This window comes from Trichoplusia ni, chromosome 8, assembly GCF_003590095.1.
Source record: "Trichoplusia ni isolate ovarian cell line Hi5 chromosome 8, tn1, whole genome shotgun sequence".
In the NCBI taxonomy this organism is placed as follows: domain Eukaryota; kingdom Metazoa; phylum Arthropoda; class Insecta; order Lepidoptera; family Noctuidae; genus Trichoplusia; species Trichoplusia ni.
Window position 1 is genome coordinate 14274843 of NC_039485.1, and position 26529 is coordinate 14301371.

A 26529-nucleotide genomic window follows, 5' to 3' on the forward strand; every position below is an offset into this window, starting at 1 on the left:
TTACATTTAATTTTCGCAATACAAGATGCAGTTTTGTGATGTGTACGTATGGCTTTAAACTGGATTAAACGTCTACAGTGACTGTATTTAATACCCAGCCAATAAACGACCTCCTCGTAAGTACCCATTACAAAGAAAATAAAAGCTAAAGTAATTGGACCCCATCAGACTCTCGCCAGAACTTAATGTTTGGAGAAGGCAACGTTAATGTAATATTAATGATAAGATATAAGGGACATTGAAATAATATCAGTTGTATGGAAATCATAAAAACGGAATGCTTTCCGATGTTTTTTTTATTCGTAGGTATAACAAAATCTATTTTCATTTCTTTTGTAAGTTGATTTTAAATATAGGGTAAAATAATGTATTTTGTTCCAGGAATTAATCACTACCTTATACATTGGGTTCCTAGGACTGATATTCGCATCGTTCTTGGTTTACCTAGCTGAGAAAGACGTCGCTGACACCAAGTTCAAAAATTTCGCGGAAGCCTTATGGTGGGGCGTAGTAAGTGTATTTTTTTTCGCTTTAAATAGTTATTGCATTGTTTTCTTTGCCTTACTCGTAAGAAGTATGGTAAGAGAGAGTTGATGGGTGTATTTAGATGTGGAGCTGTTATAATGTCGTTCGTAATCGCAGATCACGCTGTGCACAGTGGGGTACGGCGACATGGTGCCTCAGACCTGGCAGGGCAAATTCATTGCCTCCTTCTGCGCGCTCTTGGGAATTTCGTTCTTCGCACTGCCTGCCGTGAGAATCACTTACATATCTAATTGACTAATGCAATCTATTCCAGTATGTATCGGATCCGCCTAATTTATTTGTTTAGTGATTCATTTATTATTACCGTCGTGTCTGTAGATTTATTGGTCTTGTATAACAAACAAAGACATTAGTCAGTCTCCAGATTGCTACAATCACGATCATTATTATTGTTATACAACGTGTAAAATAAATGATTTTCCTATTTTTTATAATCAGGGTATACTGGGTTCCGGTTTTGCACTTAAAGTACAGCAACAACAACGACAAAAACATATGATTCGAAGACGTCAGCCGGCCGCCACACTTATCCAGGCACTGTGGAGGTGCTACGCGGCCGACGAGCACTCAATGAGTGTGGCTACTTGGAAAATACACCAAGTGCCACTCCCCAGCCCACAGCCCAGGTAAATTCAATCATTTCTATTTATGATATACAAGTAGGCACGTACAGCAGATGCTCAACTATTCAACTGCACTTGCTATACTGTCTTATTAATTCATTGTGTAGTATAGTGCTCTGTATGAGAGGACACAGAACTATTTTCTACATAAAAGATGAAATAGTAGAAGGCTCTGATAAAAATTACGTTTGTTTTTGTCTAATTGGATGACTATGCGCTATTTTCATCACGAAAATTGTGGATTAGTGCAACTCTGAAATTTAACTGAGCGTTGCACGCCCCTGGTCTCAATACGTGGGTGAGGAATTTCCAGTCACCAGTGACGAGCGTGTGTATATTTGACAGCCGAGTGATGAGTGCGTCGTTCAAGAACAATGCATCGTTTGTGTCGCGGCTGCCGACGATCCGCCGCCACAAGAGCACGTCCCTGCACTCCCCGGCGCCGCACTCCAAGCCCGCGCACAGATACGACGTCAATGCTAGTGCTGAAAATCTCGGTAAGAATATACCTCTACTTTTCATTTAAGTTTTACTGCTTCGAAGTTTTATTTTTAAGCAGTTATCATATACAAATTTAAGAAAATTACGACCACCATTAACCTACTTTAATACAACTCTACTAGGTACATTATGAACTAAAAAATATACATTTATGAATAATTGTTATTAACTTAAATTCATTTAATAATGACAAACATAGCTTTAGTATATACTTACTTCAATAAACCAACACGGAAAGCCTTATTAGGATTCGCACTAAATCACTCATTTCTAAGAATGGACACACAGCATGGACTTTTCATAAGATTTTTTAAACAACTATAATGGAAAACTTACTTAATACAGTCAGCATTCGGATTGCTATGGCAGGCTAATAAGATATCACCAAGAAATCAGATTGGCTACAACCTCGAGACAAAACATCACGTCAAAACTAAATGAAGAGGGAAATCAGACAACAAATGACAACACATCGGCTAACGAGCGTAGAGACCAGATCACAGATAAACAAGTTGGGAGTAATAAATCAATATAAAGCACATAATAAAATGTTCGCTGCCACATCCTTCCTCCACATACAAGCCATAAACGTCGTGCACTTCAATCGCAAACTTTTTCAGTTGGTAACACAACAAAAAGAACAAATATTCATCCACACTCTCAATTGACGAGCCGTTTTAATTAGCGCAGTGTTGTGCAGTGTTTGTGACATGTGAAGAGTTCGCTGGAATGGAGTGTGATGTCATTTATTGCCCTGTTCCGTAGATAATCATACGTCGGGAGGGGACCGTGCGTGTTGTCTACTACATTGTTGGAAAAGCTGCTTTAAAGGTTCTGTTATAAATATTTTAGACGGCACTATGGCATGACAATATTACAGTCGATAAACTTCCGCTGCGTTTCTTGATTCTTATTAGTAAATACTTTCCAGAAATATGTGAATACACGAAAAGCGAACATGTTGACGTAGCTTTGAGCCCGGACTTAATATCAACCCTCCGGCGATAAGGGCTACGTCTCTTAGCTCCAGACACGATTGCTGACATCCTACTTATCTTCTACTTCTTTCTATTATTTTTCACTTTTTTTGGAATACCAATGCACCCGCGTAGATTAAAATATCGCTTCGAAAACTTTACAGTACTTACTCGTACTTGTATGGCAGTCAGAAGCTTCATATACCTATATTTGACAAAGTGGCTTCCAAATAACATTTGCTTCCGCGTATTTTAAGTGCTATGGTTAGAGAAATCAAATCTAAAATGTTATTTCGTTAATTTATACCGACTGCAAGACTTGCGTTCATTTAGCATCATAGATCGCGGTTCACACAATGGGTTTCCAGATTATACAAGCGACCTCATGTTACTGGAATGGCTTTCTTATAAGCTTGTAATTTTAAGTTCGGTTACGTATTTAAATAAATAATAATTAATTAAAAGTATTTACACTGCTTTGCATTTTTTATTATGCATGCCAGATAGCTCATAGGAATCCTGTAACATATTTATAGGTATTTTATCCTCACGATATTTTATGTACCTTTGTGAGAGATGATCGTATACTGTTTTATCAGTAAGTTTAATAATGTGCATAACACTGTCTATTATAATTTATGTTTCAACAATCTGGGTTCAGGTACATCTTTTCAGTATTGACATTCCCATTTCCCCTGTCTCCACCGACTTATTTAGAAATCAACAGACTCATGTTAAATTCTGCTTGCAATTTCTAATACTAGAATTTTCTAGACAGTGATATCGAAACAGGCAAATATAAAGTATTATAATATTTTTAAGAACTAGTTTATGAAATATCTCACTCAGTCACAAAACCGTATTTTTTTCTTCTAATTATTGTAATTTTACAATTGAACTGATATGTTTACATAATTACTAGGCTAATTTTGAATTTCTTTCTATTTAAACGGTAGGTTTAATTTCTCAATAATAAGTCCGCTACTTATCCGTTAATCTGCAAAATTACTAACCGCACGTCCTATGTTTGATCATGTCACGCCTCGATTTAATCAGATCCTACAATTATATTGAGATTAATGTGACATAGCATAACAGTGCAATCAAGTAAACCGGGTCTGTGCTGGCAGCTAAATTGATAATATTATAACCGTCTAATGCACAAGCACAAGAAACGCTTTCACTGTAAGTAAACAACTTTTGCTGTCATAAAAACAGTTAGTCTCTATATCTCCATTCCCTCTACAGTTCGCACGTTTTATTTGTTTTTACTATACAATAGGCTTTTCTCCACGTTACTGGGTAATACCCACTATTTATCAATGCTCACACCCGTGTCACGGAATTGATAACTGGCCGCTATCCGGCAGATCTGCCATCATTCAGTGAAAACAAAAAAATAACGCGTTGTACTAGAATTGTACTGCAATTGTATTGTGACGTGACCTTTAACATGAATAATATTCCTTTCCAATATTATCATCAATCACAAAATTATAATTATGTTGATGTAGTCCACTGACGGCGTAACGATAATTGTCAGTAATTTAGGGAATCGCTGTGCCTCTATAATTTAAGTACAATAAGCTACATTCTTAAAGCGTTTGCACATTAGTCAGAAAGAGACGAAGAACGGATCGATAGTTTGCTCGAGACATTAAATGGCAACCGCTGCATTGACCTCATTATTTAGGTGTTTCTTCAATGCAGCTTAAAGAATTATATTATTAACTTCAAAAGAACAAACTTATGTTATTTAAAGGTTAAACATTTCAATTAACTTACTGCCTTCAATTCAAAGTAAAGCGTACGACCAGTGACTAAGCGCAAAATCACTGCTACGTCGTATCCACTAACGAGTAGGTTGTTCTTGAGAGAAGATATAAAAGGATTCTTTCCCCGAGACATTTTCCACAGCCCTGTAATATAAAACAAGATGAAAGACGAATCCTACTTAGCATAAGCTATACGGCGCGGAAAATTTCATTTAAAGGATGATATTAAAGCGCATTTAGCATTAGATGACATTTAAAAAAGAAGTTATGGAATAATGAAAAACCAAACACATTAGAAATAAATCAATATTATCGTTGTTTACTTACAATATATATATAAAATGACTTATTTGTAGAACATTTGAGATGTTTAAATTGTTAATTCATATTTTATATTATGTCGAAGTGTGTTAGGAGTTGGCAGTTTTATTATAAATATATTCTAGTTTAATGTCGTCCCCACCAGCTACCCTACAATATAAAAACACGCAGCTGGCAGGCGGACAGATGGCTTGGTGTTTATGGCACAAAACAACCGGGTGATTTAAGACAGGGATAAGCTGTAATTACTATCAATCACTGGGAGTGTTTTGGTATGAAATATTATGCCAAGATACGTAGTGTATAATCAATATTCAGATGGCGTGAGCCTCGCTTCAGGGTAGGGTCGCAGTGGCAGAAGTAAGTCTAGGAAGGGTAGATAAGTGGGTGTGGGTCCAGTGTTGAAGTGAGCGTGTGTGTGGCAGGCGCGACGAACGGGCGCCCAGCGCGCGCGCGGCCCGTCAACCCGTCACACAGCGAGGACTCTGTGGCCGAGACAGCCCTCTCCAAGAAAAACTCTGATGGTAAGAAGTGGAAAAGCAACAAATATCTACAACTAGCTGTATTTCGTATTAGACAAAACTGTTTGTCTGTTGAGATGCTCTTACTGTCGCTTTCGAGTAGATTAACATTTCTTCACTAGGTGTATGTACATATGTAGTGTATGACGTTTGATAAGACTGTATTTTTCAAACACATTCACTACTTTCCGCCACCTAGTTTTCAGCGTAATGTTTCACAAAAGTTTACACTTAGAGCTGTGGATTGTGTATAAGATGTGTATAAACTAACTCAATAGCTATACGACACGCGCTTTATACATATGTAAATGTCTAGAAATCAATGTCATTGATATAACTTGTATTGGTATATATTAGAACTGTTGTCAGCTCTATCGGATGCACCTGTAACATAAGTATTACAATATACAAAACATACACAACAGTGTCCATGAATGTACTTAGCTGTGTAGTTTCCTAGAACATTGCATTGAACAACATTTTATAAGTCAGTTATAATAAAACTCAGGTTTGATCAACATACAAATATCTAATGTACGTATGACGTATAAAGTGTTGTCAAATTGTCACATAGATTAATTGTTTCTGTGAATTAGGCTAATACCTATGTATGTACTTAATGTGTTTATCAAAATGTTTTGTTAATATGTAGCATGGTACAATTGATCTTCTTAGGCACAATAACGCATGTTACGATATGGAAATGCAATGTGTGAACTGTGAACGTGAATATTCAAAACCATTTTTCTCCACCTTTAACTGATTAACCTAACCTCTACCTATTAATCTTACATCTCTTATTCTCCCCTCCTATAAAGAATATTTCGTAAACGCGGCAAAATCACCAATTGTTGATTACATTCACCCATTTTATGTTGTTACTCGGAATAACTAAACAAATAAAATATCCTCTTATCTACGTTTCATTAATTTATACGACCTTTATGCCTCATAGAATAAAATCAAATGAAACTTTACCACTGCGAATGCTATGAGTGAGACTGAAGCTTACTCATATATACTGGGAGCCTCAGAGTAATATACTCGTAGTTTTTAGTTTTTACGTTGTACGTTAACGACCAGCCTCCTTCGCAAAGTGATATTACAACATTGTAATCGTAAATAGATATCTAATCCTCGAATGTATGAAAATGACAAATCAAAGTCACGTGAAACGAGGAATGAAACAAACTGTCATTTTCATTCAATTAAGCGTTTTCCATTAACGCTAGTGACTACAAATTTGGCAAAAGACGACGCGACGGTCGATTGAGTCACTATTAATACATTTTTTTGATTTTGAAGATACAATTTCTCTAGCTAGGAACTTTAAACACTGAATAATATTTTAGAGAGACCAAAAAAGATCCTAAAATGATATAAAATATAGGCATAAATATGCTTACAATGTGCGACGGCGACTCCCATATTTATGATTGACTCGACTAAAAAGCTCCTCCGAGCCCTACTGCTCGAGGTTTACAAAACGTTTGAAATTTATCGATGTTTCAACAAAACAGTGTAAGCATTAGTCAGTGTTTAAATGTGCTGTCACCCTTAAACGAATCTACTTTGTACCGTCCTCGCACATGGCATTGTCCCGGAACGGTATCCCATTTATATCAAACATAAACCCTTTGTTAACGTTTTATAGTCGTCTCTACAATTCTATCATAGGTTTGATATATTTGCTAGTACTTACTTATACAGTTGGACGTGGGATAAGCGGTGCTCGAGGGCTTTAATTCTCGACAAGGGGAGCATTTGTGTAAACTCATTTTTTCTGCCGCTTCATAGTTTCAGGCGCTGCCGCGTTGTGAATTACGTTTTTGTATCTTGTCTATTTAATAATCCTTGTCATAATATTCTCTATTTTCCTCATGTTTTCATTAACTGTCCGTCTCTTCCATTGCGCTAAACATGTTTATATTATAAAAGTTTGTTTACTTCTGCTGTCAACATACATACAATTTGCCCCAGTTTTAGAATTAGAACGCATTATTATGTTAACGCTTCATAAATTGAACCGTTATGTTAAAGGTTTTTTCTGATTTACCCTTAGAAGGTTAAAATAACAGTTAATAATTTGGACGGTGATTCACAACATTGGTATCCTACCTACGTAATAGGTGGCTGTGTGGTAACAAAAAAAATCTAAACCCAATAGTCGCGCAGTAGTATATGTGAATATACTAACAACGTTGGTAATCATAAACAAAATACCATGTGAAACTATTGCAAAAGCAAAAATAGACATTTATGCATTTAACTGAGTTTGAAGACCATACTTACCCTAAAGCTTATCTAGCGTATAAGCATCTTATGCTTTATATTTCCTTTGGGTGTTGTTCAAAACTTTGAAGCATGTAAGAAATTACTGCCGCACCGGTGAAAAGGTAGCAATACTAATAACGTCCGCTCCCTGAAAGGTTACGGGGTCACTCAAGGCCGCCTCGTGTTAAACCGAACACATAATTAATATCAAATATCGTACGCAGCGTCGCCTACTTATCCCATTGTAAGCGCTACGCTGTTAATAGACGCTAGATCGTATTACAAGCATCCAATAATAGCGCGCTAAACGTTAGCTGAAAGTTCTATATTTGTCGCTCTAATTTTTCTTGGAGCATTCTTATGGCATTCTACCGCCCTAGAGGAGGGCGGGCGGTATGCAGGACTCCCCATAAAAATCCCGGAGTGCTTCTGCCCTCCCTTTAGAAGGGGCTAGAAGGAAACGAATTGGCAAACTACCGCGATTTATTTGCCACTTCCACGACACTACGATACTTTTCATTCAGTGTCGGGGAATGAAAGTTCACAGGCGGATATCATCGTTTGTACCTATTACGTTCAGTCCAGAACCAAAATCAACATCACTGATTGGGAATGATTGATTACTATTAATGACACATTTTAGAAAGTAAGGCAATCACCATAGAAGATAAGATAAACAGAATATGAATTGTGTGGAACAAAAAATGTTTTCTTTATGAAGCCGCGCCTAACATGTAAAGAAAACACAACGCTTAATAAACTAGATATTACGTTGTTAATATGCTTGTCATCCGTTCGGTTTGCAGCAGACACTTATAGAGTAAACAAGCGACAAAGAATATAAAGTGAGTGAGTAATTAGATAGGACAACGCCAGATACACTGTTTCAGTTAGCGTTGTTTCAGTCCCAGTTTCAAGTTAAGTAGAGCGCGGACGAACACACGCTGTTTTCCAATGAAACTTGATTTCCTTCGAGATTGTACGAGGGAATGGCTTGTTTTTATGACAGCTGATAACAGACGGTAAACTTATGTCATAAGAGACAGTATAGACGTAGCCATTAGGTTAATTTTCTTAATTTACGTATCGCATTTTATTACTAGATATTGTCAATATATTATGATGTTGACAAGAATAATTCTTCTCCGGATATTCTTAATAATAAAATGATCATCATCATCATTGGCCTAGCCTTTTCCAAACTATGTTGGGGTCGGCTAAAATGATAAATACTAATGCAAAGATTTTTATCACATAGGAAAAGTGCTTAAAATAGAAAAATCAATCAAAGTGCGTGTGTTATTTAAAAAGACAAAACATTGGTGTAGTGTACAATTGTACATTTTAATTTTAATTTTGATTATATCAAATTTAATTACTTGTGTCCACTTCAATGCCCAACATTCTGAAGTTCGCTCTAAAGTCAATAGCTAAAATCTATAAACCGCATTGCGTTTAAACAGCCTATATGTTTGTATTTATACGTCATAGGGTCAATTATGCGGTTCGCCAAATACAACGACTTCGCCATCATATTTAGGTAGCCAGAAGTGCCAAGAACGCGTTACCTTAGCATTGTAACCTTGTAACACTGTTTGATATGGTAATACTTAATTAAAGCAGAATTGTTTGTCATACTTAGCCTTGCATTTTTATTTATGAAGGAACAACATAGCCAGCGCCCATGTCGCTTATAACCGACGATGATGATCAGTCGTTTAATAACATATATTTTTTATTTCATATCGTTCATTTTCTGTCAAAATTATACGTTGTTTGTTTGTGCAGACGAGGACGAGGAGCCGCGTTGCGTGACGTTGACTTCACGACACAAAGCTGCCATACGATTCATAAGAAAGGTACGTAGCGTTTCCTTTGAACTTTAATTATATAGGTCAATATGATAACTCATGTTGCTCTTCATTATTAATATATTTATTCGCGATTAGCGCTTAAAATTTTAGGTTTTTTTAACAAAGACTCTAATTCCGATTTGAAAAACGTTTAACGTTTGCAATATCAGATAACGCTGAACTTTAAAACAATAAAAACACGAAGGAATTAGAAGTTATTTCATCCCGTGAGTAATATTCATTACTCGATATTAATCCAACGGGACCTTACATAATACTAGGATAACATAAAACAAAATTGCACAACCACCAACTCTTGTTCAAATATGATTCTAAGACGATGACATACGGTAGTAGATTTTTATACAATTGATAGACCTGGGAATTGATATAATGGCAGAAATATTTTTGTTAAATATCAACTCGTAACTAAATTGTGATATTCTGACAGATGAAGTATTTTGTTGCCCGCCGTAAGTTTAAAGAAGCGCTAAAGCCTTACGACGTCAAGGACGTTATTGAACAGTATTCCGCGGGCCACGTGGACTTGCTGGGCCGAGTGAAAAACGTCCAGACTAGGTATTCAGCTGCGCTCGCCCCTTACACCATGCACTGCCATTTACTTTCTACATACCTACTATACTTTCCGTCTGGACTGTGTCTTGTAATGTCTTCGTAGTCAAACTTGGCATCGAACTTAATACCTTTACTACCTACCTCAGTAGTTAGTGAGTGCAACGCTATACATAATGCATAACTACAGTACATTACGTGGCTGCCTCGAAATCGCTAGAATCTCTTTTCTCACCACTTAAGAAAACACGTATTTCCATTGTATTTTATTCGTTTGAGTGATGTACCTCACTTACAGTATCATCTTAGCGCCCGTCAAGGAGTTTTATAAAATAAAATGTTGTTTACATTTATTTAGGAGACTAAAATAACTTTTCTTTTATAAGGTACATTATACATATTGAGTTTGTACAGACATATTAAGGTAACGGTGATAATACTTATATTACACTTACAAAAATGTTGCATGTACTTTTCTTATGGAAGCGTGTACTCTTTTTATCTAAATTATTTAAAGATTTAGTGTGTCATCTAAATTATAGCGATTTTGATTCGGTCTAAACACAAAATATATAATAATAGCTAATGCATAATAGTTCATGACGAGACCTACCTACACCATAACAAATTAATTAGCCTACAATCAAACCAAAAGTAAATAATGCCACATACTTAACTGCCGAATACTGCATGTTTGTATATCTGATTAAATCATAGTAACTCCCTGTATTCTGTAGGTCATGTCATACGGGCTACATGACATCGGTTATCCTGAATGTACCCTTTAAATTAGAAAAACATAGGATGATTTCTAAAACAATTGACATCCATACAAAACCAAACGTAACACACCCGTAAGTGTTGTAGTTACCTCAGTTCTGTGTAATGTAACACCACTCGAAACGTCGCCCTTATATGTTTATACAAACAATAGGTTAAACTTATTACCAACTTCAGCTATCAGGGTGTGTTTTATTTCCGTGTAGCTCAAGTATTTTGTGGCACGCAAGAGATTTAGAGAAGCATTGAAACCATACGACGTGAAAGATGTGATAGAGCAATATTCGTCGGGGCACGCAGACCTGCTAAACAGAACCAAGAACCTGCAGTACAGGTGAGACGAGAGAGGCTCTTGCTGGCCATTCGCACTACCGACGGTTAGCGCCGCAGCTACTTCATTCACTCATCATCAGCTACTTGTAAAGCCACTCGCTACATGCTCGTACTCCAGTCCACGCCGGCTTTACCGACTATAACGAGACATCTGATCATAACTAACATGCCCACCGAGCCACGTAGGTATACGTAAATAAAGTGTGACATTTCAGTACTGTGTTACCTAATTATTGTATATAACTGTCTCAATGTTGTGTAACTGAAAACTTGAATTGCTTTGTAGTTACGATCACATCAATGTCGAATGTAAAAAAGTTTTACAGTTTAATAATAGTTGGATTGTAAAAAATTCTATAGATGTTGTGAAATGTTAAGTGTTACTTTATTTTGTACTCATTGTGTATTTACAAGTTAGTGCTACTTGATTATTCTTTCTTTTTAGTATTTCGTTATACAATGTTCTGTTATTATTCCTAGGAATTTATCTGGAACGTACTCGTAAACTAGCTACACCCTAGTAACAAAATACTGACGCAATAAAATAAAACTAGCTAAGGCAAGGATGCCAAGCTTCATGGTTTCGCCAAGAAACATTCGTAGATATGGTCGAGAAATGTATTTACTTATTAATACATTTCTCGACCATACGTGTACAAAATATTGAAAACCAGGTTTCAACCAATCTGCATTGTATTGACATTTTCATACGTTTTTCTTAAATACCCGTACATCAAATTGCTCACATAAAGTACCTATAAATAGGTAAGTTTACGTTACCAGTTAACTACAAAACATAAACCGTATGGAATAAGGCGGTTTAAATCACTCATTCGAATATTATGCATCACATGTATGCATGTATCACATGCATGTATTTGATTAAATGCACAGTACCTGCATTAATTATTATGCCTTTACAATACGTACACACTTTTATAATGTGTATATTCCTGAAAAAGGTTTTTTAGCCAAGGAGAGAACACACCAAATTTTCCTGTCTCTACAATAAACATCTACTAAAAAAAATAAGTCATCAGATGAAATAATATTATATTTACAATCTACATAAAAGCAGAAGCTTAATAATATTACATTTCTTAAAACAATGTAAGGAACTTCACATACTATTTGTATAAAATTTACTACGAGCATATTAAAATATGGTAGAGTTTTTAAAATTTTAGATGAATATCATTTAAAATATGGTATGTTTTCTCTCTGGAAGCAGATGGCAATAATGAAATTAGTCACTAACTTGGTTAAATGTAGGAGCTCTGTAATTATATTAACTCGCTGAAAATAATACCATTTTTATGCTGAATGTTTTAAATTAACGCTTATAGAGCTGCATTAATATTACTAAGACCAAAAATAAAGTAATAACAATTGTTTGACATAGCTCAGGTGCTCCTAATTGATTTTTCTTTTAACTTTTAAGTACCGATTACCGAATGGCTTGCTGAATACGTAAATCTGACAATTACAATATTATATCAAAGCTAAATAAGAACAACCTTTCTTCAACAACTTTCTTAAACAAGAACAATCTTTTTTTCAAATGTGCTTAAAAGTAGATTTTATTGGATTTTTTTCAAACTTAAATTGAATGCACTTAGCTTAAAACTCTTACACGTTCTTTATTTAATAAAAATCACAAAAGGCAATTTAAGCTACGCCTATTACGCTTAATTAATTAGGTACTGTAATAAATTCTGCACTGCCTAGATGAGTAGATATATAGAAACAACTGCGTTTAGTTTGTCACCTGTTCGCGATGAAATTCATGCTTCATGGACACAACCTTTACCCTCCGATTGTAATTTTAAGTTAATAAAAATGCTATTGTACGTAAGTATGCAGTCGAAGTCGCTAACCCACCGTTAAAAAAAAAAAGATTACTTCATTAACAAATTATTTAAAAATCTATTTTTAGGGAATAGCCCATACTTGTATAAGTTTGAGTATGCAATGATAGCAAAGAATTACCTTACCATGATACAGAAAGAAATCATATTGTTATTTCAAATAAGTACGAATTCTTAGGCCTGATCAATTTTTTAAATTCATTGAAAATGATGTAATTATTGTTTTAATATTTAACAGGTTAGACCAAATACTTGGAAAACAAGGATCAAAAGCTAAAGATGTGTACGCATCAAAAATCAGCTTAGCTTCCAGAGTAGTTAAAATTGAAAGACAAGTAAGTGCCCATCTCCGCCATACATTACTACTTCAGTCAACTATCATACAGTATAAATGAATTTTACACTAGCAATACTAAACGACCTGTTTAAAATAGAAGCAGGTTAAGTAGCAATTTTTAACACATGCCTATTTATTTTCAGGTAGATGATATAGAAAGTAAGTTGGATCATTTATTAGAATTGTACAAAGAAGACAGAGGAGGATCTAGAAGGATAGGCAGCGGGGCCAACAGTGGAGAAGGCGGCGCGTCTGGCGAGAGCGGGCCGTGCGTGCGGCTGCGGCCAGCGCTCACGGAGAAGCAGTGCTCCGAGCCCAACTCGCCGGTGTCGCGCACCTTCGACCCGCCGCCGCCCGCCGCGGCACCTCTCGTGCCCTACAAGCGTCCCATGAACAGAGGATACTCTGATCTAGGCACTAGATTCATGAAAAAGAAAGTCATTGTAAAGTAAGATCTGTTTCTCAGAATTTTATCCAAAAATATTTCTCCATAAGATCATTTCAGATTTGGGGCCATCTTCATAATTTATTTATAACCCTTCTAAAATTAGTTTTGTTAATAAACAGCAGATTGAAGCTTTCATCAATTTCCACTTGAATGTATGCACAGTTGAATAATAAATATTTACAGGACATCTTCTAGTCGGAACGGTGATTCCCCGAGAGACGACGAAGTAGTAATTGTAGTGCCGACGGACCGTGATGACACGCCGCCCCGGCTCGTCACGGACAGTTCAGGTTGGTATCCCTCACCTTATAAATACATAGTATACCTACCGAATCACTTATATGTGTGTATATAATTTTAAAAACAAATCTAGGAGTATTACCTTGCCTGAGATAAAATTTGTAATTATACATCAATCAAATGACAATCGCAATATTTAAAATATTTTGTAGAAATTGTTTGGAGACCGCCTTAGCTGTCTAGTATTGGTGACGTCATAATTAAAATATGCATATAGTAAGTATCTGATATAAAGCACTATTCATTCAACGAAGTGTAAGTTAATCATTTTCTGCACATATCAAAATGATGTACTCATCCAAAACACTACACTAGCTCTGAACAATCTCTACATAATTCACAGCTCCTCCATTCTAATCGACATCGAAACACCGAGCCACATTGATTTCTGTAACGTAGATTAGAAAACTTATTAATAGACTGCTGCGTGTAGTTAATATGATGCCCACTTAACCAATTAACCGTCGTTGCCATAGGTATAAATATGCGAATATTACAAAATTGCAGCATCTTATGAAGATTATTCGTCGTCCACCTCTCTCTGACGGACGACATGGGAGAGCCCCATAGTAAACGGCCGCCGCCGGCTGAGTGAGTCCTACACCCTACCCCTATCGATGTGTGGAATGTTTTAATAGTTCTCTCTGTGTCCTCCTAGACCCGCCTACAGTTTACTCTTACCATATTAATGTACCTATTTATAAAGGTGTTGTAGATTTTATATAATGTATACTATTTATGATCGTCTTATGATTATTTTGTTTCTAAATGTAAATCATGTCATCTTCATGTTAGAATGAAGTAGGTACCCATTTATTGATTAAAATACAGAAATAAAATGTAATAATTAGTACATTAGCTTAGATAACTGGAGTGGTCGATTAATTACATTCCTTTTCTTATTTTATTTATTAGTCCAGATCTTAAAAATACGCTGCATGTTGTATAAGTGGGTACCTATTTATTAATTTGAAATATAATTATCAAAGCGTGGCTTTGGCCTCTTATGAGTTTACAGAATACTCTGAAGCTATTTTTTTTTCTTTTCTTAAACACATGTCATCTATTTTCGCATGTATTCGTAACGTAGATTCGTTTTGAAGTATTAAATAGCTTTTAGGTTTACCGGCAAAGATGTTTCAAGACGTCCACATTTATTTGATAAAGTATCAGGTACTGCAGTTAGGTATTCTTTATTTAAACACCTTTTATCAATATGGTTAGTAAAAACAAGCAAATGAACATTCAAATTACTTACCTAATATTCGTTTAAATTTTTACTAATCTAATTTGTAAGTACTAAATATTTTTACACATTGACAAAAAATAATACACGCGCGTTCACATCAATATTTAAAGTTTCAGTTGTCTCAGATGCTTATCGAAATGATTTGAAGCTATCCAAAATACAAAGAAACTCCTACACCATTTTTTTACGTCCTGAAAATAAATTTCAGAAATATTTAAGTATAGATATGATTACAGAAGTTTGCGCCAGTTGTTCAGCGGGTGTGGAAACGGAGCCGCGCTCGGGCAGCTCGGGCTCGGCGTCGTGGTGCGAGGGGGACGCCGCCGAGGAGCGCGGCTACGGCTCCGGCGACTCGCTGGCGGAGGACGCCGCGCTGCTCGGCGACTCCGCACAGGTCTCGCTGCAGCCCCGCATCATGCGCAACCAGAGGCGGGACGTGGCTGTCGACCTCCATCTGTTACGACCCGACGTCTGAGTCGCGTTCTTAGCATCCGTTTAAATATAGGCTTTCCTACAAATATTTAACGCCTTTAAGATTGTAAATATGTACTACGTTGTTCGCACAATAAGAAAAATGACACAAAGCTGTCCATTCACATAATTTCCTTATAGATAGGTGCTTGTAATGAGAAATGAGCAATCATAGTATAGGTCGGACAAGTAGGTAGTGGATAAAGTGTCTTGTGAAACTCCAATAAATAAAATATACAACGAGTTGATGTTGTGATAACCACTTCCACTCGTTTTTGTATAAAGACCAAGGATTTCTAGACCCCGTATGTACCTTATATTTATTATTACGCTTAAATTGTTTAATTAATTATTGCTTTAAAAGTTATATGAAGTTTACGTACCTATAAATAGAGATCATTACTTTCTAAAAAGTTTACCTATATCTAATGTTAAGTTGTACATATTTTTGTAATAAGTTGTTTAATAATAATAATATAGACCTATAATGTTATTTAGGAAATGTTATTCGCAATTAACGAAGCCGAATAAATCATCAATGCTGAAAGATAGATAGGCTAGATATTATTAAATGCCTAAAACTAAAAATTTATACCTACGACTTAGTGTTTTATAAGTGGAACATCCAGGATTATGACGTTTGCAAATAATGTAGGGATTACATACAAATAATTATATTGATTCTATACAAATAGGTGACATTAACATATTTGACAAAGAAACTGTGATAGACATTCAGTTTTCCATCATGCCGAACAGAGCTATAGTTGATAGTATCCACTACAGAACAGACTACATACATATAGTACTCTACATGAAGTAGGCGCACATGTAGATCGTCTCGGTACAAGCTGTATGTATATTTTTACTTATTAGTTAACTCTTGAACCAATTTTAACGTTTTAGATATGTTTCTTAATAAAAGCAGGGTAAATTATTGCCTGAAAATCAAATAAATAAGTAAGATTATAAAGATTGGTATATATATTTAATATCTACCTATAATATATATTTACTTAAAATGTATACCAGACCAAAATCATGTCATGTCACCGATGCCGCAACAAATGGGCATCATAACTTTTTCGCTGGTTATACACAATATTCAAAAGCGTATTAATTTAAAACCGAGTATAATCAATCATCAGATCAGTAAAATAATAAATAAAATGGGACCTACTATTGCCTAACTGTTAGATCTATGAATTGTGATATGTTTATGAATTACTTACTTACCTAAGTCAATTTACACTGTATATAAATGAAAATAACGTTTTACTGGCAATATTACCAAGGTAGTCGTACGTTACTGTAAAAGTTCAAATCAAACGGTATTTTAAGATGGTTTTAAGATTTCATTCCTTAAACTTATTACACGATTATTCTATCTACCTAATTAAGTAAATCTTTATACAAAGGGTTAATTTGTATTTTACAGTAATGTATGGGCATTACCGACGAAATTGTTTCGGGATGTGGCCTAACAATACCTTGAAATCCCGGACATTCTAGACTTAAAGCACGTAAAAACCCTTCGCTTGTCAAATTAACATAATCGAAACTATTCGAAACCGATTCAATTGTTTTTAATTGACACAAGTAGCAACAAGCCAGCACAAATAAATTCATCACAGACAACTAACTGAATTTTATTATACCCGAACTGATCCATTAAGCTCACAGGAGCAGTGGCACAGCTAGTGCTCTTCAGCATGGACTTGTACGCTCACTGCATCTACTCCGCAGCGTTTGCAGATCTCCTCAGTCCTAGTTCCTGTACCAACCGCGAGGTGACCGCTCCGCTCTCAATGAGCGATGAATGAATGGAAATAAGATTAAATTGAAATTAATTGTATTAACCGAGAGTGATCCTCAGGAAGTACACTAAATCTGCCCAGTTAAGTTTGTAGTTATTTATTCCGTAAGTATCTCTTTTCACGAGATAACTTCATGGGAAGCGAACAGATACCATCAACACAACAGGTATCATCAACAGTTCAAAGTAGTGCAGAATTAAAAAAAATCCTAAGATTCGCCGGAAAACTACCTTTGTACACATGATAGTGTAAATAAATTGCTAAGGGCCAACTGGCGATACACTACATGTGGCCCTCCCCCTCCGCCCCCTATAAACCACCACGATTGGCGGCAGACGGCGAACATCACGTCGATTTTTAATTTTATGATAAAAAAAAATGTAAAATATATAATACAGAATGTATTGCTGTATTAGTAAAATACATAATATCATTTTAAAAGTGTTAGGTATCCCTGACTTTATAATGTGACATCACTGTAACATAAGTAATTGTATATTATCTATTATCGGATGAATGGCGTCGATGGTTTCAACGCTTGTCATTGTCAATCTGACAGCAATGAAACAATCACAACTGAGACCTGAGTTGAGAAATACTAGCCAGGGATTCGATGATTGTGAGATTATTATATTAAATGTACTTAAAATTGAGGGAATAAACCTTAAATCTTTATTTCATCACAGTGGTTCTTTAAAGGTAGGTACTATAAATGATCAGGAATAGTAAATTACTAAAAAATAAACACATTAATTGAATTGCCTCCTTTCGTATGGGCAACAAATAGATGCCGTAATAAGATTATTTACTTCAGTATTCATATTAATTATGAATTGATTAATGACTAATTAAAAAGTGTTATTTACATTGTTCATTTTCCGATGACCTAAAAAAGTAGTCTCGGACAGGATAAGGACGGCGGAAAAACGGGTGTTGTAAACATACAACTTAAGGAAGGCCAGCAGTTTTTTGATAATGGGTTTATTGTTCTTGTAGACTAAAAAATGCCGAGTCAGTATGAAGAAGAGCGTACGTGGGAAGCTCCCAATCATAATCAATATGAGGTATGAGCAATATTTGCTATTAATTTACAAACTATAAAAAGTAACTTATAGCTGTGACTATGGTGTAGAGAAAATATGTTTAATACAGATTTTCAAGACAGTTGGCCTCATAGAAATCTCAGTGCCAACTTAAACTACTCATAAGTAAAAAATATACATAAGTAAGTCATTAAATAATTAACCTTTATCTTTGTTTAGGAAGATGGAAATGAAGATGTTATTGAAAATCCTGAGGAAGTCTTACATGAATGTCTTGACAAATTTAAAACTTCAGACTACATCATGGAACCAGGCATATTCAGTCAACTTAAGAAATACTTCCAAGCTGGTGGGAATCCAGAACAAGTTATTGAACAGCTGTCAATCAACTACAGTGCTGTAGCACAAATGGCAAATTTACTAGCAGAGTGGCTCATACTCGGAGGTATGTTAAGGAGATTCAATTTAGGTTTCAAATAATATTATGAGTCATCACATCCATACAGGATATGTGCAATGGTTAAATAAAAACTGTTTAATTTTATTTTATTATAATGTAATCAATTTCACAGGTGTCAAAGTGACTGAGGTTCAAGCAATGGTTGAAAACCATTTAAAAGATATGATTTTAAAAACATTTGACCCAAAAAAAGCAGATACTATTTTCACAGAGGAAGGTGAAGTAAGTAATATTTTTTTAATCCTTGTGTCGCAGGGGGTTTAGTTTTAATTCTAATAACAAAATAGACAAAACTTTAACCTGCATGTAGAGTAGCAACCTATTACATATATTTCTTCTTCTAGACTCCAGCCTGGTTAACTGAGATGATTGAGCATCCAACTTGGCGGTCTTTGATTTATAGACTAGCAGAAGAGTATCCAGATTGTCTCATGCTGAACTTTACTATTAAGGTAAGGCTTATTGTTTCAATAAAATAATCACTTTTCTATAATTGGTTAGTATTTGTGTCTGGACCTAACATTGAACTTATATTTTGAAAAGACTAACCAGCTACATTTATTTGTTTTAGTTAATATCTGATGCTGGCTTCCAAGGAGAAATTACGAGCATATCAACAGCAGCTCAGCAAATAGAAGTGTTTTCACGGGTGCTAAAATCGGCGATAGTTGGATTCTTGCAAAGTTCTGATGACTGGCAAAACAGTGTCAATGAATGTGCCGTATGTATTTTTTTTGTTAACATAAATTACTATTATGAAATGTTTTTTAGGTCTGTTCAGTAATTTTATTCAAATCTTTATTACAGAAAATGGTTTGTCACGGTGCACACACATATGTATACAGTCAAGTTATTGTACATATATTGTCGCAAGAGCCCAGGGGTGGGGCAATCATGAAAAGACTTGGTCAAGAAATAACTCGCTGTGCACAACAAAGGTTATTTTATCCTAATAGAAAATAAGACTAATTTCTCCAAATTATTAGTAAGACACCTATGAAATTATAAAGTCGATATGATTTTCTCAAGTTGCTGTAACAAATTTCAATTTAATTTGTTTTGCAGTTATAATGGTAATAATTTGTATTTAACACATTTTTTTTCCAGTGGCCATGATGTGACTCCAATTACGTTGGCCTTAACAGCTGGAGAATCCTGGCGCAATGCTCGCACGGCGTTAGCGGCCATGCTGTCGCGTGGTGCACTCAACCCAGCTGACATTTCAGTATTGTTCAGAGCTTATACGCAGCAAGAACCGCCGCCAGTACATTTGCTTAGAATTCCTCAGTTTTTAGGTACCTATGTAATTTTTACTCCTCTACACATAAAAACCTTGCATCAAGTACTACCATTTTAATCCCGGTTTTGTCTTTTCAGAACTTCTTGTAGACTCCTTATTCAAATCAGGAAGCAAATTAAATCCTGAACATAAATCAAAATACATGTATTTATTGGCTTATGCAGCAAGTGTATGTGAAGGGCTAACACCTGGTAGGCCTGTCAAAGACGAGTTGAAAGCAACTGTGCAAGCTATCGAAAAAGTACACGCTGTGTGCAGCAGTTCTGCTAGTTCAAGTGAATTGATAGCGGAATTACCGACATTATATCATTGTATAAGGTAAATATGAATACTTTCAAAATGCGCAGTGCTCTTGTGAATATGGTGAACTCTATCAAAAATTTTTAGAAAAATATTTTATTTGAGAAAACAAAAACTGATGATTTTTCGTTATACATATCGACAGCGTGCTGAATATGTATGGTGTCTAAAACATATAGCTAGTATGAAATTTGTAAATTTTCGTTTTACCTCCTAATTAAATGTTATGTTCTTTGTAGGTTTCCAGTCGTTGGAATGGGTGTCCTAGTATGGGTCGAATGTGTGGTGACAGAGCCTTCGTATTTCAAGCTATGCACAGAACATTGCCCTGTACATTTGGCACTGTTGGATGAAGTTGCATCCTGTCATCAGTTGTTGCATCATAGATTGCTTAGGTTGCTTGTGCAACTGTTTGAATCACCACAGGATGAATTGGAAATTTTAGTACAGGTAAACCCTATAATCACCTCAATCCATGTAATTAGGGCCTAACTTTATTTCGGATAATGTACCTGTAAGCTTTTACAAAACTTCAAACAAATAACTTGATGGCTCTATCGTTTTACAGTTGGAGTTGAAGAAAATGTTACTTGATCGTATGGTTAACTTATTGAGCCGAGGATGCGTCGTGCCTGTCCTGCGTTACATAAAACAGTGCTGGCAACGTGGTGACACTGATATTTCTTTGATCAGATACTTTATCACCGAGGTAAGATCGTCGTTTTCATAAAATCATGGCTATATTCATATTTATGTAATTTTAACCATAGAGGCAGACCTTGTTTACCTACTTACCTGATTTCAATTATTGTAACTTTTACTCTGCAGGTTTTGGACGCCATTGCGCCCCCTTATACACCAGAATTCGTCCAACTGGTATTACCTATGGTTGAGAATGAAGAAATTACTGGTACTATGAGAGCAGAAGGAGAAAATGATCCTGTCTCAGAATTTATTGGTAAATAATTCAACGAAATACACTGTTTTATAATTACTTTAATTCTGTATTATGTCCTAATCACACTTTATTTTTTGTTTCAGTTCACTGCAAGGCTCATTATGTTGTAGTTTAAGGAAACATTCAATAAAACAAGACTTGAAAACAAAATTATATCTTTAGAACAATAATACGTTTTGTTTTTCTAGCAGCCCCTTGCAGATTTTCTTTCATAATACCTCTTTAGAGCCTCATCAAAAACTGGACCGACAGTCCTCTTTTTCCAAATATCAATTTTTGGTTTAGGCTCTATAGTTTCTTTATTCTCCTTGAGTTCTTGTTTCTCCGGCTTGGGTGATTTATCTCTACCAGCATTTTCTTTTTCTATTGTATTTGTTTTTATGGTACCATTTTTCGAAAGCTTTTTTTCCTTATTTTTCTGGCTTACTTCCTCACTATTACCTTCTTCATCACTAGATTCATCAATTGAAAAGTCAGAGTCAGCATCAATATTTTCTTCTTGTTTATTTCTTTTTGCCATTCGGATGTCATCAAGGTTGACGCGATTAATTTCTTCATCAGAATCCTCAATTTCTCCTTCAGATAATCTGGTTTTACTATCTGACGATTTTCTTTTCCTATAATTTCTTTTCTTTTGAGTATCAATAGACTCAGATGTTGTTTTAGGCCTTTGAGTAGTCTTTTCCTTTGCCAATTCTGGAGTATCTACATTTACTTCTTTTTCCTTACCCAATTTTTGTTCATAAAGATGACGATAGAAACCACCTTAAAAATTAAGATTGTATTGGTCACATTAAAAAGTCCCCAAGAAAACAAAATAAAGCAATAACCCCAAAGTTATAATTACCTAAATCTTTTTGTTTTGTGACATCTCCAATACTCTCTAAATACTCTTCACGTTTTTCCTGCTCTTCCTCCAAACGCATTTCTTCCAATTTCTTTTTATAAGCTGATGTCACAAAGACTTCCTTATCCTCAAATTCACTTCCTTCCAATTCCCTTTCCTTTTGCACCTATAATGTCAAAGTTATCAAAGTAAGTATATGTATAAGAACTATTAATAAAATCTAACACTAGAGAAAAGGTTGCAATTTATACACTAAGTGTTCACCTGGTTTGCCAGCATATCACAAGTAATAGGTAAACTATGAGGTAGAAGAAAACAAGGCTAACATAAATCGAAAATCAATTTAACTTCAGAAATTCAATCCCACAGCCATGACTTTAAGTCTGGCCCAGCAAATCAGCAAGTATACTCTGTTAGTTTAGGTATTTTAAAAAAGATACACATTATATTTGTCTGTAAAATAACAAAGATAACAAAATCAAATATACCCGTGAAATAAATTGTTTTTTTTATTATGTTGTGTTTGTTAAGTTATAAATTCAGTATTGTCAAAAAAAAATTACTTTATTTTAAATACCTAAACAGACAGAAACCTAAAGACCAATGAGATCATTACATGATTTTAAATTTTTCCTTTACTCACTTGTCTCTCAATTCTTCTCTCATTCTCTATTTTGCGTTTGTTGGCTGCTTTCATCAAGTTTTCTATATACTGTGGCTTTTTTTCTTCTTTTGTCTTCACCTTAACTTTTTCTTTCTTAGTTACCATTTCTTCATAAATTTCATCATACTGATAAACTGTTGGATCTTCAGTTAGGGCTTTCTCCTGGGTTATTTTTGCCTATGGGAATAAAAAAATTCGTTCAGCAAAAAGTCACAAGGGAGACTAGAAAGGACTTGAGGTAATTTTTTGTCTGTAAGTTATACATAATTATTAAAGAGGGATGATGATACTGACCTGGAAGAAAATGAAATGCTATTAAATGGTAATTTCAGATATTTAAATTACTACAACTATACCATTTATGAACTCAAGCTAGTACCTACCTGTCTTGTTGTATTATCGCTTGGTCTAAGCAAAACAGGCTTTTTATTTGCATCGTCTTCAGAATCGGATTCATTCCCAAATACATTTCGCGAAGCCTGGAAAACTGGTTGCTTTTTACCTTTTTCTGCCAGTATTAGACCATATCTGTAACAAAAAGTAACAAATGTTTAAATCTTCGCCCCTGACTAGAAGGAATTCTCATAGAATTAATTGATATTGAAATATTAACATACTTTTTGTTCGACATTTTCTGTATTTCCTTGAAGCCACAACAAGCTTTACAACCACGTAAACAAAACAACTGATGGTGTATCACAAACTCGAATACATGGAAAAAAAACTATATCAGACACAAAGTTGCTCGCAGTCACTTAATCTATCCACGTTATATATTAAACTTTCTCAATTTTATACAAATATAACAGAATAGTTTTATTAACCTCTACTTTCATTTATCAATAGGTATATAATCTAAGTTTATCAACAAATTGTGTCGAACCAGTGGAACAGCGAACTGTCTGTCCGTCAGTCGAATGTCAACATTGCCAACGTTTATCAATAAGTTTTATTTTGCTTTGGACACTTGGCATTGCTGTAAAATTAAAGGTATTATAGCAAAATATTTAATAACGTTTTTTTTTTACAAGAACGCAATCTAGTCCCAAACTAAGCAAAGCTTGTATTATGACATTTACTAGACAACTGATAAACATACTTATATATTTCTAAATACATACATAATATTATAGATAAATTACACCCAGACACAGAACAAATAATCATGCTCATCACACAAACATTTGTCCTGGGTGGGAATCGAACCCACGACCAACAGGCCAGTGCTGTATTTGAAACCGACAACTCAACAAGTTATTCACAAAAATAGCCTATATATTTAGTTAGGGCAGCAATTAAAAAATAAAAGTTTAGCATTCACTATTTCACAGACTATATACCTATAAAGTACCGCAGTTGACATAAGACATACGGGTTTCCGGGGTTTCACTGGTTTCAGACAGAATTGACAGAACACACTGTATTAGAACTTATTATTGTTTACTAAATAAAAAATAGACTTATGCGTACTACTTTTATATACTAAATATTTTGAACTATTCTACAACATAATAGTAGAACAATGGAAGTAAATAATAGAAAAAGGAAATCCAAAAAGTTTCCAGCCACTGCTTTAGCATTTTATATAAAAGTTTACTGTAAACAAAAATCATCATCGAAAACTAAGGTAAATGTTGTTAAAGTTGCTGAATTTTCTTCGAACGGTTTACTCCAACCGTTTAATCTTTACTGACTGGTGAAACTTACTAATTTATGAATTTTTTCTCAGCTCATAAGATATAATTCGATAAAATATTTTGGTGCAGATTATTGATGTTTAATTTTTGTTTATAGTATACTTCAAAATTAGTAGAAGCAACAAAGTCTTGGCTGTCTCTAAGTGAGTCGGAAAAACAGGAAGTTAATGCAAAATACAATGATTGTCAAGAAAAATATAAATTGCGTTTTATAGATCAGTTAAAAAATGCAGAGCCTTTTATGAAGGCAAAAGACTCAAGGTACATGTACAATTTGTGAATTTCAGTCTTACTAAACTTTACAAATTGCATCTAGAGATAAAAGTTAATAACTTGAATGTGAATAAATGAAAACTCATAGTAATAAGTCAATATGTTTTATTTATAGATACTTACTAAGTTACCTTTAATTTCTAGGTTGAACAATTCAAGAGTAGAAACTCCAAATTCAACTGTATTACTACCTCATCAGGAACATGAAAATAATGTTGAAGAGTTGGAAACTCAAGAAGAACCACCTGAACAATTAGAACAAAGTACAGAACTTGACTTAGTTTATGATGAACAAGACACAATGTAAGGTTTTCTATAGGAGCAGATTACTTGATGCAATTTACTACATATTGCCTTCTCAAGTTGCAGGCTTCCATCTTACTGGTCCCTTCCCCTTGGTGGTAGACCCAGTAAAAAGTTTATATTTTTATATTTTTGAGGTGATAATTTCTCAAATTAAGGCCAACTCTCATAGAATTTTCACCTTTTGTAAGCATAGATAAGAGATTGCCTACTTAAAACCTATTCTTAAGTAGTACAATAGTTATTCAAGCCCATATTCTGTAGCAATTTACCTATGGGCTCATTCATTTTTTTTTAATTGATTCAATTTAGAAATTTTCTTACAGTAATCAAGTTCAAAATGAAGGAAGTGTGATCACACAAGGATTTAATGTTGGTAATGAAAGAACTTCTATAGCAGAACCTTTACCTCCACCATTTAAGTAAGTTGATGTGATATGAGTGCCACATTATTCCCTTATTTTAATTTGCTTCAGTTTGCATAGCATGTTGCATTATCTAATAAATAACTTTATTTTTATAAATTTGAGTTTAAGCTTGCCATGTTTTTTTTTATTATTTAAATATTGTCTTTTAGTGATCAAAATGAAAACACAGTAGAATCATTTGATGGAAATGAAAATAATAAAAGAGCTTTATTAGAGGAACCATCACCTCCAACTTTCAAGTAAGTATTTGTGTTGTGTGACATATTTTTAATGGGTTGCATTGTTTGAGCCTAGGAATTTTTTCTACATAACAACATACATAAAATATTTTTGTTATTATTATTGGCATCACTTTTTCTTATTTCTTATATCTCCTTTCAGGACAGGGAAGGACCTATTTCAAATGTTGAATACCTGCACATACTCTGAGGATGAAGCTGATAAAATAACTTGGGTCTCATTACCTCAGTTTGAGAAGAACCAGTATAGTCGAGCTGTATGTTTATTAAAAAAAGATTATTTAACTAAATATAGGGAATATTTAGAGAGTTTGTCATCTAAGGAGTTATTTAATTATTACCATAAAACAGTTGCATAATAAAATTGTTTTACCTCCCATAATAATTGCAAAAGTGAAAAGGTGTTTTTTTTATTCATAGTAATGAACCCTCCGCTAATTAAAGCAGAAA

At 34.6% G+C, this 26529-nt stretch overlaps 4 protein-coding genes across 9 annotated transcripts in view; 3 read left to right on the forward strand and 1 right to left on the reverse strand.

Annotated features, from left to right (window-relative positions):
* Positions 1–15801, forward strand: part of LOC113496519 (potassium voltage-gated channel subfamily KQT member 1) — a 35756-nt gene extending 19955 nt beyond the window's left edge. For 2 of the 4 annotated variants that reach the window (XM_026875757.1, XM_026875760.1), the window contains 11 exons: positions 382–510; positions 643–753; positions 985–1172; positions 1515–1666; positions 5169–5267; positions 9327–9397; positions 10951–11078; positions 13184–13280; positions 13426–13730; positions 13914–14020; positions 15504–15801. In XM_026875757.1, coding sequence (XP_026731558.1) covers positions 382–510; positions 643–753; positions 985–1172; positions 1515–1666; positions 5169–5267; positions 9327–9397; positions 10951–11078; positions 13184–13280; positions 13426–13730; positions 13914–14020; positions 15504–15754 — 1638 coding nt within the window. In that variant the 3' untranslated portion in view covers positions 15755–15801. The remainder of the gene's footprint in view (positions 1–381; positions 511–642; positions 754–984; positions 1173–1514; positions 1667–5168; positions 5268–9326; positions 9398–10950; positions 11079–13183; positions 13281–13425; positions 13731–13913; positions 14021–15503) is intronic. The other 2 variants (XM_026875758.1, XM_026875759.1) reach the window with 2 other exon arrangements.
* A 2313-nt stretch (positions 15802–18114) lies between these two features.
* On the forward strand, positions 18115–21795 carry LOC113496539 (negative elongation factor D). The gene is made up of 13 exons (XM_026875794.1): positions 18115–18266; positions 18564–18631; positions 18830–19055; positions 19183–19292; positions 19415–19522; positions 19642–19791; positions 19878–20008; positions 20178–20365; positions 20448–20688; positions 20910–21120; positions 21239–21379; positions 21499–21628; positions 21712–21795. The coding sequence occupies exons 2-13, from the start codon at positions 18572–18574 to the stop codon at positions 21741–21743; spliced, it is 1728 nt and encodes a 575-aa protein (XP_026731595.1). The 5' UTR covers positions 18115–18266; positions 18564–18571; the 3' UTR covers positions 21744–21795.
* Positions 21647–24043, reverse strand: LOC113496540 (nuclear speckle splicing regulatory protein 1). The gene is made up of 5 exons (XM_026875795.1): positions 23757–24043; positions 23523–23667; positions 23119–23316; positions 22476–22641; positions 21647–22393 (listed from the first exon to the last, which is right to left on the reverse strand). Exons 1-5 carry the CDS (start codon positions 23768–23770, stop codon positions 21813–21815), a joined length of 1104 nt encoding a protein of 367 aa, XP_026731596.1. The 5' UTR covers positions 23771–24043; the 3' UTR covers positions 21647–21812.
* A 474-nt stretch (positions 24044–24517) lies between these two features.
* Positions 24518–26479, forward strand: LOC113496342. 3 transcript variants are annotated; one of them, XM_026875515.1, is made up of 7 exons: positions 24551–24586; positions 24640–24766; positions 24934–25097; positions 25254–25412; positions 25739–25834; positions 25990–26079; positions 26222–26479. In XM_026875515.1, the coding sequence occupies exons 2-7, from the start codon at positions 24662–24664 to the stop codon at positions 26436–26438; spliced, it is 831 nt and encodes a 276-aa protein (XP_026731316.1). In that variant the 5' UTR covers positions 24551–24586; positions 24640–24661; the 3' UTR covers positions 26439–26479. The 3 variants fall into 3 exon arrangements, with proteins under 3 accessions (XP_026731317.1, XP_026731315.1, XP_026731316.1); XM_026875514.1 differs by having other exon boundaries at positions 24519–24766; XM_026875516.1 differs by lacking the exon at positions 25990–26079 and having other exon boundaries at positions 24518–24766.
* Positions 26480–26529: the final 50 nt, after the last annotated feature.